At 42.4% G+C, this 12,720-nt stretch overlaps 2 protein-coding genes across 6 annotated transcripts in view; one reads left to right on the plus strand and one right to left on the minus strand.

Moving 5' to 3' along the window:
- The window catches only part of ASTN1 (astrotactin 1), a 374,655-nt gene that overhangs the window by 325,393 nt on the left and 36,542 nt on the right, over window positions 1-12,720 (plus strand). The window lies entirely within an intron of this gene.
- Window positions 1-12,720, minus strand: part of PAPPA2 (pappalysin 2) — a 271,490-nt gene that overhangs the window by 3,460 nt on the left and 255,310 nt on the right. For 4 of the 5 annotated variants that reach the window (XM_021933974.2, XM_021933973.2, XM_021933976.2 and 1 more), the window contains one exon: window positions 1,882-1,980. In XM_021933974.2, coding sequence (XP_021789666.1) covers window positions 1,882-1,980 — 99 coding nt within the window. Of the gene's footprint in view, window positions 1-1,881; window positions 1,981-12,720 lie in introns of those variants that run through there. The other variant, XM_021933978.2, reaches the window with a different exon arrangement.

The following is a 12,720-nucleotide window of genomic DNA, read 5'->3' on the forward strand; positions in this document are numbered from 1 at the left end:
TACCCCAGAGGGTGTTTGTGTGATTTAAATAATATGAGTATAAAGCTCTTCTATATTGCCAAGCATTTATAACTACTATTCTATCAGTTCTAATATTACTACTCATATCTAAAAATCCTGCTCTTACTGTTACTGTCACTTTCCCTGTGAAGTAGGAAAGATGAATAGGTGGCATTAGCATTTTCTCTTTACAGGGAAGGGCAAGAGATGTGGGGTGACTTAATTCAAGGTAATGACACTACTATGTGGGAAGCCGAGACTAGCTACAGACGAGCTCTCCAACTCCAAATCCTCAGTGTTCTTGGAACAATAGGAACATCTTTGCCACCCTCATAAAGGATGAGTTTTTGCTCTTCTTGAGCCCAGGATATACTTTGGCTTGGTGGAATAATACATCTCCCCACCCATTGTTTGTGGCTGTATTGCCTTCCTTCTATGTAACTATCTCTTCCTTATGCCAGAGATAGTCTGGAAAAAGTTACTCTCTTCTGCTTGCACTGCTACAAACAGATAAATGCTACTTTTTGAGTGTCCATAACTAGCATCAGAGAAAATTGGGCATTTGGGAAATGTGATATAAAAGTGGCAATGATTTTTCCCTTTAGGGCATTAACAATCTAATGAGATAAAAATAAATAGGCATATCACATACAATACTAGTCCAAGCACACTAAAGAGATGGGCTTAGTGTTTGGGCAAGTGGGTAGGAGAATGGGTGGGGTTGTGTGGGGAGATTTTCCAGCATATTTGCACATTACTTTAAAATGTGATTTAGGAGTCATCAGACGGGCGAAGTGCCTTTTCGATCCTAATTCCTGTGTATGCTGGCCACAGGCACTGAAATTTATTACAGACAATTACTAGATTTTCAGAGTGTGAGATGGGGAGAGAACTGCTTTATTTTTTCCTAAGTTATCTTGTCTTCCTGTACAGAGATAGCTGGCCTGATTTCTGACCTTCGGTCCAAGCTCTTGATCTGTTTCTTAGTTTAGTATTTATTGGTTTTTATTGCAAAAGAGAGCCAAATTAAATAGTGATATGATGAGCCCCTGAGCACTCTGCATTAAATAAGTTGATTCACATAAGTGGCGAGAACAGTGCCTGCCACATATTGAGTGAGGATTAAACATTAGCGAGGAAGAGATGTAGTATTCAAGTCTGCATGTAGGTTATCATGGTAGGTGTGGTTTTATCGTGGAGACACATACAAGGAAGGAAATAACACCTCTTGCTTATTTCAGATTTATCATATTGACCCAACTAGCTTCAAATACCTTTGGAGCACTTAGATTTTTATCCATATTATTACAAAATTTCAGCTTATTCTATTTTATAAGGCTTAGCTTGAGCCTATCTGCTAATTTAACAGAGCCAAGAATGACAGGGATAAAGGGCATTAAGAAAGGATTATTGCTCAGGATACAATCCAGAGAGTGCTCAGGTGATTGGTGGCAGCCATTTAACATGTGTCTGCGAGATGCTTGTAATACACTACATAAAATTCTTAATGTAATTATGAAGACGGATAGTAACTGAACAGCACTTTGTTGGTAATCCCACCTCACCCAGGGGTAAAGACGATTACTTTCCCTGCCTACAGAGACATTTCTTGGCCAATGATAAGCAGGTATGAGTCTTTCCGTAGCAAAAACCATGGCTTTTCTGAAAGAATCACTGAACCGACAAAGAACTAGGGTTGTCTAAGAACCTATGCTACCCTTAAACCTGTCACTTTAGAAGCTCCAATGTTTGTCCATTATAGTTCCCTCCTAATTGTTGAATACAAACCCATTATTACACACCATGAAGGAGAGCTAGCTGAAGACCCTGCCTTTATTACTGAAGCCACTGCCTCCCCCATCTCCAGGTTCTCTCACTCACCTTCTTGGAGGAGAGTGTGGAAGAGCAGCAGTCTCCCCCGTCATAGTGGCAGTAGGCTCGGTTGTTGATAGTGTCACACCAACCATCTGCTTGGAAGGGCTGTAGGGAGGTTAGAAGGCAACATCTCAGTACAGTCTTATTATGTCTTGTTTAACTCTGCCACTCCTCCCATCCCAGCATAATCCATAAAACTCCAGAGATATTACAGAAAAGCACCAAAGGTGCAGGATACAGATTGAACTAACATTTGCAAGAAGTTGAAAAAATCTCAAGTCCACTAGGTCCAAGTAATTGTCACATTTCACTGGCAGCACTGCTCCTGGCCTGTTCTAAGGTCTGAGATAGGTCATTTAAACTCTTTGATCAACTTTTCTGCCTTCTTGTAATAAGAGGTCTTTATATTATGTAGGTTACAAAACAGTTCCACATATTTTTAACTCTGTTGAGCATGGGAGAAAGCCTGTGCAGTAGTGCAGTTGGCGCTAAAAGTCCTGGTTTTTAATGAGGAAATGAGGATGCATAGAGACGATAAGAATTGCCCAGGTCACATAGCAAGTGTCAGATAGAGCTTAGTATTAGATGTCATGTATCTTGACTTTGTAGTGCTTCTCACATATTAACCTCCACCCCTCTCCTGGTGCACTGAAGACTGATACTTAGAGACCTGAGTAGTCCTTGGGTGCTACAAAGACTCAAATGGTATCTGTCTAGCCCGCAGTGGTGCTCGGGTTGAGGACACCAGTGCTGTAACACAAATATTCCCACAGGTACAGCCAACTCATGCACAGAAACTAGACACAGGGTTAGAGCAGAGAAAGCTGTTCTGTTTCCATCCACTACTGTTACTGCAGTAAGTCAGCACGAACTAAAGTGGGAAAGGGGTCCAGGCCAAACCAGAGTTAATGGAGTGTTTCACCCCAAAAGAGAATGTACAATAAGAACAGCAACAAGTTGTTAAAAAATAGCTCAGCAGCCCAGTGCATTATTTCTCCAGAAAACTACCTCTGGAGGGAAACGCTGTCCTGCTGTATCCTGGAGGGTACATCAGCCAGCCCACCTAATCAATAAATGGGCTGCTCCCCATCCTGAGCGATGCTCAGCCATAAAGTCCTAAGAAACATCTTGTGGTCAAACTCTTTGGGCCACAGAACTCTTGAGTTCACTCAACTCAAAAATGGCCATTAAATAACTCTCAGCAATTGAGTTACATCAGAACAAGTTTATCCAAGTTATTACTTCAATGTTTTGATTTATTCTATGGGATCCTGAGGTCATTTGAACATCATTCCAGATGTATACCAGTTTGCCAACTGCTGAGAAGCTGCTACTTGTGGGGTGGAACTCAACAGCTGCTGCACAGCTGCATAGCAATGTCAGTTGTGAGCAGGAAGTGAAAATTAATTCTGTTTTCAACACAGGCCTCACTGGGATAAAAGACGAAGATTCTGTGATGAGCATTTGTCCTTAATCCTGTAACCAGTTATTCTGGCTCTAGAGAACTTGGAATTACTATAGAATCAAGACTCAGGTCCTGAACTGCAGCCAAATAATCGAAGTCAAAGATAACTAGTGTATCCTTAACACCTATAGATGCTCTTGGGTTCTCGCAGGATGACTGGATACAACTGTGAAGTTTCCCCAGAGTTTTATTTTTCTTTTTTCAAGTGTTTGGAGTGTATCTTATTCATCTAACGCTACATCTGTTACTTTCCCTCCAACCCTGACTGACTCATTGGCAAAACCTAATAAGTTTCTTCTTTTTTTCCCATGTAATTGTCTATCAAAATCTAAGAAGCACCCAAAATACTTTTCTTACATGTATAAGTCTGGTATTCAGAATGGAAATTAAAGGTATATCTAAAGATATCTTTCTTTTCATAAGAACAATCTAAGTATTTGAATGGGTTAGTAAAGGATCCCAGGGAATTTTTCTTTCTAAAGTCTTCACCAAGGGTCACTTCTAATCTCAAAAACGTTAGAGAATGTATGTTGAAAAGAGCAGTAATGACCTAAGTGACCTTCTCCAGGCCGCACTGGACTTCCTTTGCTATAGCCTGGGAATTACTTCTAAAAGCTCCTTCTCTTCTGCTCTTAAAGAGTCATCTGGAAAGAGCATGAAGTTTATAGAAAAGAGCAGAAATACAGAAAAAAGGCTGGAAAGATCCAAGTGTTTAATTTACTATATACCTATTAGAATTAATTGCTCCTCCCCCAACCTGCCAAAAACAACTACTCCACCCTCAACAAACAGAGTCTCCTATGGCAACATGTGCCTGGGAAGCTTGACAGTTTGAGTCCAAGGTTACAATGAAAAAAATAGGAAAGGAAAAATGACTAATTGATCCCAAATTTAAAAATATCTGAAGATTGAATATAGACTAGAAAATTTTAATTTCAATAATTGAAAGATGTCAGTCTTAGGATATCACTCTAACCCACAGGCATCTTTTCCAAGAAAAGGTACTGGGCTTGGTTTCTCTGCACAATGTGTACATAGGTGAACTTCACCGCCCGTATGTATACCTTGCTTATCCTGTAACATCAGAAAATAAAGCGTTTCACATAAGTGCACTTTTCAAATATCTGAAGCTTATCCTGGTAAGGGTCACTTTTTAATTTTTATTTTAACCATCTTGGTAAGAGAAAAATATCTTTATAAAACACCCATCTTTTTGCCTTTTAACAACATATAGAACCCAAAGTCATTAACATAACTCTATATTAATTTCACTGTATAGAAAAACTCTCCCCTTTGCTAAATGTGCCTCCTTTAAAACACACACACACACACACACACACACACATCCCTCAGAGATGATTTATCTTTGAGTCAGAAAGGCAAGCCCTATTATACCTATAGTGAATACTTAAATCTGAGAGAGCACTTGGACTACTCCTCTTATGATGTATGAGCCTAACGATATCGATTTTCATTGCTATAGGAAGCCTTTTCTTGCCATGGCTTTTCTAACTGTGTTCCAGGCAGATGAAATGGACAAATAATGACTGTGTGCAAGCAGTGGAATACGAAAAGGAAAGGCTGTCAGTCTGCCCTACGAATACCGCTTCAGAAACTTCTCAAAAGCAAACGTAATTTCTTCTGCATGTTATAAAACCTGGCGAAGTTTCCCATTTTGAGGCTGCTGTGTGGAGTTAGCCATAGAGATAGTGCGGCCCTGTCTGCTGTCTATGGGTATATACAGTCATCCATTCAATCATTCCATATTCTTTATTCCACACCTATATGTGCCAGGCATTGTTATGGGGTCACAGAGATAAAAGAAACATAGTTCCAGCCCTTGGGGGGACCCACCATAGAAATTTTTTTTTTTAACTCATGTGATAGCTCAGTGTAGCATCAGGATGTGAACAGGAGTTAAATACCTAATCCAGATTTAGGGGGTGAGGGAAATCTGCTTTCAGGAGCTGGCTCCACAACATCTAGGCCCTATGGAGAAGAGCTTAGGACTGGATGATTCTGAGGAATCTGAAAGATCCGTCTAAGAAGAAGAAGAAATAGAGGGGTGAGTGGTCTCAGGCTGCCTATTACAGAGCCCAGGCTCTGGAACAGTTCCACAAACATTGACTGACTGGCTGGTAAGATCTCTCTTTCTTGAACCGGATTAAGAACATCGTTCTTCCACAGCTTGCAACAGAACTCAAGACCACGTTGATGTTTTAGAAAGGTTAGTTTGGACTTTAGAACTTCTGCTTTACTAACCTACAGGTTGGAATCTTACCAAAAGGGACTGTATCTCTAAAGGCAAGGCATGGGACTGAATCCTATTTTATTATCTTGATGAATGTTTTAGACCAAGAGAGGATGCTAATCAAATTTTTGCTTGAGGCCAAGCACTATTTTCTCTCTTCCACATCATTTTCAAAAAAAAATCTTCTCGTTATGTGAATGACAAATCAGAGCCACTTCAATTTCTTCATATTAATTCGGTCCTATCAGGCTCCAAAGAAGCTCCTTTCCAAAGCAGGCATGGTGCAGTGCCTGATGGAGTTCTTGCAGCAAATAGAAGTTCTATGTAAATGTACACAAATCTGTACACTAATTTTCTTTTTCTCTGGCTCTTCAATGAACGGTGACTTCTGGCCTGATCTTCAATCTCCTTTGCATCCCATGATTTACCTTGTTGTGCCTACATATCCTGGGCTTCATATGCAAATAATGCAAAGAACATTAAGACTAGAGCCCTAGTACAAGCTCTCTCTTAGAATCTCGGGGGCAGAACCTGGGGGGGCCTGTAGGGCTCCTCAGGGACTCCTGATAATGAGACCAATAGTTGCTTATCAAAAAGATGAAAGACTGCCAGGCACGGTGACTCACACCTGTAATCCCAGCACTTTGGGAGGCCGAGGCGGGTGGACCACCTGAAGTCAGGAATTCGAGACCAGCCTGACAAACATGGAGAAATTCCTCTCTACTAAAAACACAAAACTAGCTGGGCGTGGTGGTGCCTGCCTGTAATCCCAGTTACTTGGGAGGCTGAGGCAGGAGAATTGCTTGAACCTGGGAGGCAGAGGTTGCAGTGAGTCCAGATTGTGTCATTGCACTCCAGTCTAGGTGACAAGAGTGAAACTCTGGCTCAAAAACAACAACAGCAACAACAACGACAACAATGAAAGGCGAGTGCTTGTGAGAATGTGGAGGAAAGGGAACCCTTTCACACTGTTGTTGGGAATGTAAACTATGTGATCCAGCAATCCCACAACTGGGTATATATCCAAAGGAAATCAAATCAGTATGTTGAAGTTATTTTTTTGAAGGACGATAGATATATGAAATTCTAAGGCTAGATAACACCTTGAAGATTATTTAGTAGACAAAATTTATTTTACAAATTATGAAATGAAGTCTAAAAATGGTGAACTGTCTTGTTTTCAAGGATAGTTAGTAGCAATCCTGGGAACAGATTCCAAATCTCTAGATATTAGGTCTTCTGTTCTTTCTACTATGCCATACCACCACTATTTGATGGTTTCGTTAGTCTTTTAATTTATTGGGAAAGAAGGGTAATTTAAATTCTTTCGGCACCTTTACAAAAGGGGCGTGGTACAGGTATATTAAGTGAACCTAGCAATCTAACACAGAGACAAAGAAATGGTCATGCAGAATCTCAATTCCTCTGGACCCCCACAACTTCACTTCCTCTTTTTTTTGAGACGAAGTTTGCCTTTTGTTGCCCAGGCTGGAGTGCAGTGGCGCGATCTCGGCTCACTGCAACCTCTGCCTCCTGGGTTCAAGCGATTCTCCTGCCTCAGCCTCCCGAGCAGCTGGGATTACAGGATCGAGCCACCACATCTGGCTAATTTTGTGTATTTCTAGTAGAGACGGGGTTTCACCATGTTGGCCTCGAACTCCTGACCTCAGGTGATCCACCCGCCTCAGCCTCCCAAAGTGCTGAGATTGCAGGTGTGAGCCACCACACCCAGCCCACAACTTCACTTCTATTTTTCTCAGCTGTGGGTCAAGGTTTATCCCAAATAGGCTGCCTGGCACTGTTGCTCCTTCTGAGACTTGGGGCTTGGTATATTCCCCTAGAGGCTGACATCCCCAGGAGAAAGCAACACTATGCTCCAATCACATCAACAGATGCCTGCAGCCCAGAAACACCTATTTCCAAGACTCAGGATGCTAAAGCCAAACGTTTTGCTGCTCATTGCTGTCAGGTGCGGAAAAAAGGAAATGGTGCTGTTCCACTCGTCCTCTGTTCATTCCTTGGGATGGAGGGTTCCAATGATGTCACATTTGTGGGTCTGCAAGTCTTCTTGGAAAATGTAAAATTCAAATAGACATATATCAAGATGGATTATGCAGGAATACTTTCTTAGGAACAATCTTCTCTGGAAAATTTCATCTGGCTTCCAGGACTCAGAGGGCTGTCCCTTCTCTGAGTTATGGTATATTTTATCCACATATTTATTATAGAGCTTAACCTCTGGAATGTATTTTCAAAGGCTTGGGATCTAATCAGCTTTGTAGTCCCAGCTACTAGTTTAGTGACTGATGTAGGTTGTTAACAAATAAATAAATATGATTGTCCTATTTTGAAGTGGGAGGCAAACTACTTTTCCTTAGCATACTTTATGACCAGATCCTTCCTTTTCATTATTCCCGTACTGCTAGAAAATTTGCTAGGTATGTTACTTTATAAGAATCACATAACTTAGACACAGGTCCAGATTTTCTGGGCATCTAGTCCATTTCTTACTATAAATGCATATACTGTAGACACTGGAGTTGAGATAAATCACATATATATACCCATACACATATATATACATATATATGCAGGTCATGTGTATGTATATAATATATATGTAGATCATCTTCTAGGTGAAGAACATGGTACACATCCATCCATTTGGAGGCATATCATACTTACATTTCAGCCAGGAAGGAGGACAAGGCAGTAGAATATACTATGTAAAAATTACCCCTCTATAAACCATCTAAAATGTTAGATAAAACATAATAATATTCTCTCAGTTTCACATCTGGCATCATAAGAAGAAAAAGAACATTTCCCAAAGGCCAAAAATGAAGAAACTGTAAACCAGAGCAGAAAGAAAGCAGTAAACCATGGCTGTCCTAGGAATGTTTGCAAATATCTGTGATCAAGTGGTTGGGTTTTAATAGGTGATCTGGAATAAGGGCCTAGGTCTTGGCCCTTTGTAAGGTAGGGAGTTTTTATGTGACCCTGTTAGTACTTTAATAAAAAGACAGTGTTTATGAGGACTGATATGGAATGACACAATCACATTATGATGCTCCACAGGTAGCTCGGCTCACTTGGGAGCCAAGAGATTTGCTCCTGCCTACTAGCTCTGAAGTCTACACGATTCAAATCCAGGCCTGGCTAAGTCACTAACAGTAAGACCTCAAGGATCTTCTGTGTTTTCAGCCAACAGTTGAAGTTGTACGGAGTATCTCCTGGAAGGGCAAGGGTGGAATCTACAAACAAGAGATGAGAAGATGTAATTGAAAGGAAGGCAATGAAGATACACATCCTGCTGGATGATGAGAGGGATGCCGACTGCACGTCTACTTGTGTGGCCTCTCATGCATCACTGGCCCATGTGTGGTAGGACATCTTCTGTGTAGGACCTCAAACCACTGCCTGTGCAACCCACTAGACCCTCTAAAAAGGCAACTATGTACCTCAGCAGGGGCTGAAAGAGAAGCCTGATTATAATCAGCTTATCTACATTTGACACCAAGATCAAAGCAAAGTCTTAGAAATAATCAAATAGGACAAAAAGCAATCTCCTCTGAGAGAAGTTAGATGAAAAAAGAAAAGCAAGCAAATGTAAGATAAAAAAGACACTTTCACCTGTATTGACTTCACTTACTCCAAGGTACCCAGGGTGTCATAGTTCCTGCCCCAGAAACGATCAAGGCTATAGAGTATGGCAATTAAAAGCACAGGATATGGCCAGATTCAGTGGCTCATGCCTGTAATCCCAGCACTTTGGGAGGCTGAGGTGGGTGGATCACCTGAGGCCAGGAGTTTGAGACCAGCCTGGCCAACATGGCGAAACTCTGTCTCTAGGTGCGGTGGCACATGCCTGTAATCCCATCTACTTGGGAGGCTGAGGCAGGAGAATCGCTTGAGCCTGGGAAGAGGAGATTGCAGTGAGCCAAGATCACACCACTGCACTCCTCCTGGGCGAGAGTGAGACTCTGTCTCAAAAAAAAAAAAAAAAAAAAAAAAAGAAAGAAAGAAAAGAAAAGAAAAGAAAAGAAAAAGCACAGCATATGGTTTTACATAAACCTATGCTCAGATCCCAGCTCTGCTCCTTACCAACAATTAGAATCTGAAAAAATTTCTTAACAACGAGCAGCAGTGTTCTTGTTAGTGAATGAGAAAAATAGCACCTACCTCACAGAATTGCTGCAAGAAATAAACGAGCAAATGGAGGTGAAACACATAACACAATGCCTGACCCATAGAAAGCATTCAATAATTCATAATTTTGTGAAAGCAGCAAGAAAACTACCATTGCTTTTACCATTGCAGGTTGGTGCCTGAATTGTCTCCCTAGAGACTCTAGTCAGAAAACTTCAAGATTCTGCCACCAACACCTTAGAGTCAAAACCAGTCATGCTTCATTCCTGAGAGCCTCCTGCCCCATTCACTTTTACCACCAATGCATCTACCTGAGTCATGAAACAGACAGTCAGGTGACAAGGGAAATAGTTTTGAAACTTATAAAAACAGAAAAGGAATGGCCTGATTGGCTCCTGGAAACTAGGGCTCTCTTCAAAAACCACAGTGGTGACTTGGGTGTCTTAGTCTCTGAAAAAAATCCCAAACCATCACACAGACATTTCTTCTCTGATATGTGCTGAAGGAAAACAGGAAGGTGAGGAGACTCTCTGGGACTTACTTTTCAGCCAAAACTAACCTCACGGCCCCTTTCAAATAGTTGCAAATAAAGACAAAGTCACACAAACTCTCTAACTCAGTGCAAGCACACACTGACCTGCTTCCCCATGTAGTCTCTCCTCTGGGAGAGACACAGTTCTATATGAGTGGTCTTGCTCACCTCAAGGCCAGGAGGGGGGCAGTGCTGGTGGATGGAGTTATAGTCCCAAAGGGTGAAGATGGGCAAGACAGTGTTCACATGACATTCGTGCACATTTGTGCAAGAAAAACACCAGCTCGAAGTTGAAGCCCGGCTCCTTAAGGACAGAACATCCCTGCATAGGGCCCTACTGAAAACAACAGCACTTCTGCAAGAAGTGGCCCTTCTGTTGAGAGCTGCAGCCTGAGCCTTTCCTGATGGGAATGTGTCTTTGCCCTCCTCTGACGCAGAGGCCTTGCTGATGGTAAGGCGTTGGGTACCCTTTGCCCTATCTCTTCCCTCACCTGTTACCAAACTATATAAGACACACTTTGAAGGCTGTGAAGGCACCCAGTGCTCCACTCCCCTGACCACCTTTATTCCTTCTGCACTGGATCACTCCTCGACCCTTCCACACCAAACCCAACTCCATGTCCTAAAACAAACAAACAAAGAAACAAAAAACTTTTGTGTGCTCCTCCATCAGTGTTTGCTATCCTCCATGTGACCCCTTTTTCTCCAGTGAAGCTGATCCTGTACAATTCATTAGTCAAGATTTTATTCCAGTGATTCCCAGTCCTTCGCTTTGCTGTCAAAGTCTGTTTTTATGGCACTGTCACCCCTCTTCCTCCTCTAAGCACACAGCAATGCTTCTTAAAACGCTGCAGGAACAGCAGCAGTCCATCAGGTGGACTCATCGTGGGCTCCTACAAGAATTAATAATGACATACCATCAGACTTCACTGGTGTCTTCATTGCAGGGCTGATAGGCCCATGAGTTCTGATAATTTCCTTTTTCTTGCTTTCATGGTGGGAGTGATGGCCTGCAAGGTCTTCAGATACAGTCTTACTGCATGACATTTGGCTCTCTTCTTTAAACAATCAATGGATTAACAATCGTTTGTTTAGGGAATATCCTGCTTCCTTTTCAGCTAATTGGAGCCAACCAACTGTGTTTCAAGGTCAGGCATAGAAACATTGAACACAAGAGGCCGCAACTCTGCAAGGACCATGGGGGCAGGAACACTTCCATTTTCGTCTCTTTTCTGTTCCCTCTTCCTCCATCAGCAATAAACCCTGTGCATCAGCACAGTATCCAGTACATTACAATAGGTGCTTAATGAATATCTGATGGATTAAACTAGTGAATTCTCTCCAGAATTAACTCTATAAAACTAAAAACTCAGAACAGTTCTTGTTTTTCACTCCTCTTACCTTTCCTCCAGGATAAGGTAAACATTCCCCCTGTCATCTATTTGTTTGTCTGTTTTTTTAAAAAAATTTATTTTTTAAGAGATGGTGTCTGGCTATGTTGTCCAGGCTGGTCCCAAACCCTTGGGCTCAAGCAATCCTCCTGTCTCAGTCTCCCAAGTAGCTGGGACTACAGGTATAAACCACTATGCCCAATTATTTCCCCTATCTTGTCCCCTTGCCTCCCAGGTATTTGTTTTCACTATCAATTACTCACCCCAAAATATCACATGAAAATAGCTTGGAATGGCCTTCCAGTCAGAGGCTCATTCACAGTAGACTCTTCCAGATATCAGACTTAAGGCTACAGATGAATGAAATTGAGAGCAGAATTTCAGGCCACTGCAGGCACCCTGCCCAGTAAGGTGGGACCTTCCAGTGCTTTTCTCTGGTCACCTCTCTAGGTGGCCACTCACTGTGCCCCCCTTCTCTGGGCCCTTGGCCAGCTGTTGCACAAGGGCTACACCCCACATAATTGAAACATGAGGTGGTACATGCTCTGTCTGGATGGAGCTCATATAGCTGTGGGAGATGAAAGGATGAGGAGACAGGTACAAGTCAGGGATAGATAACCTGCAGCTGGGGGAAGAAAGGAAAAGCATGTGACCCTGCAAGAAGGCCTGGGACAGTCTCTTAGGTCCTGTTTGGACTTCCCTCCGTCTCTGTCTCCTGGTTCCTCGGCCAGCCTTCAGTTCATGGGAGGCTGAGGCAGGCCTGAGCTGGTGACCAGAATATTCCACCACAGCCCCAGCATGCGTGCTCACCCCTGCCTGTCCACCACATGCAGGCACATGCCAGGCAGCCCAGCATTTCTTGGCTCCCCGAGCCCGCCTGTGGAAGGTGACTGGGAATGCAGACTGTGGGAGGAAATGACCATATGCCCTGTTTGGATTAAATATTTTTCTTGGCCCTCCTGCTGTTTGCTGAGCATCTTTTTTTTTTTTTTCTTTCCCATTCTCTCTCATTCTCTCCCTCCTTCCTCCTTCCATCCTTCCCTCTCTTTCTCAGCAA

The sequence above is a fragment of the Papio anubis genome, chromosome 1, assembly GCF_008728515.1.
Source record: "Papio anubis isolate 15944 chromosome 1, Panubis1.0, whole genome shotgun sequence".
NCBI lineage: Eukaryota > Metazoa > Chordata > Mammalia > Primates > Cercopithecidae > Papio > Papio anubis.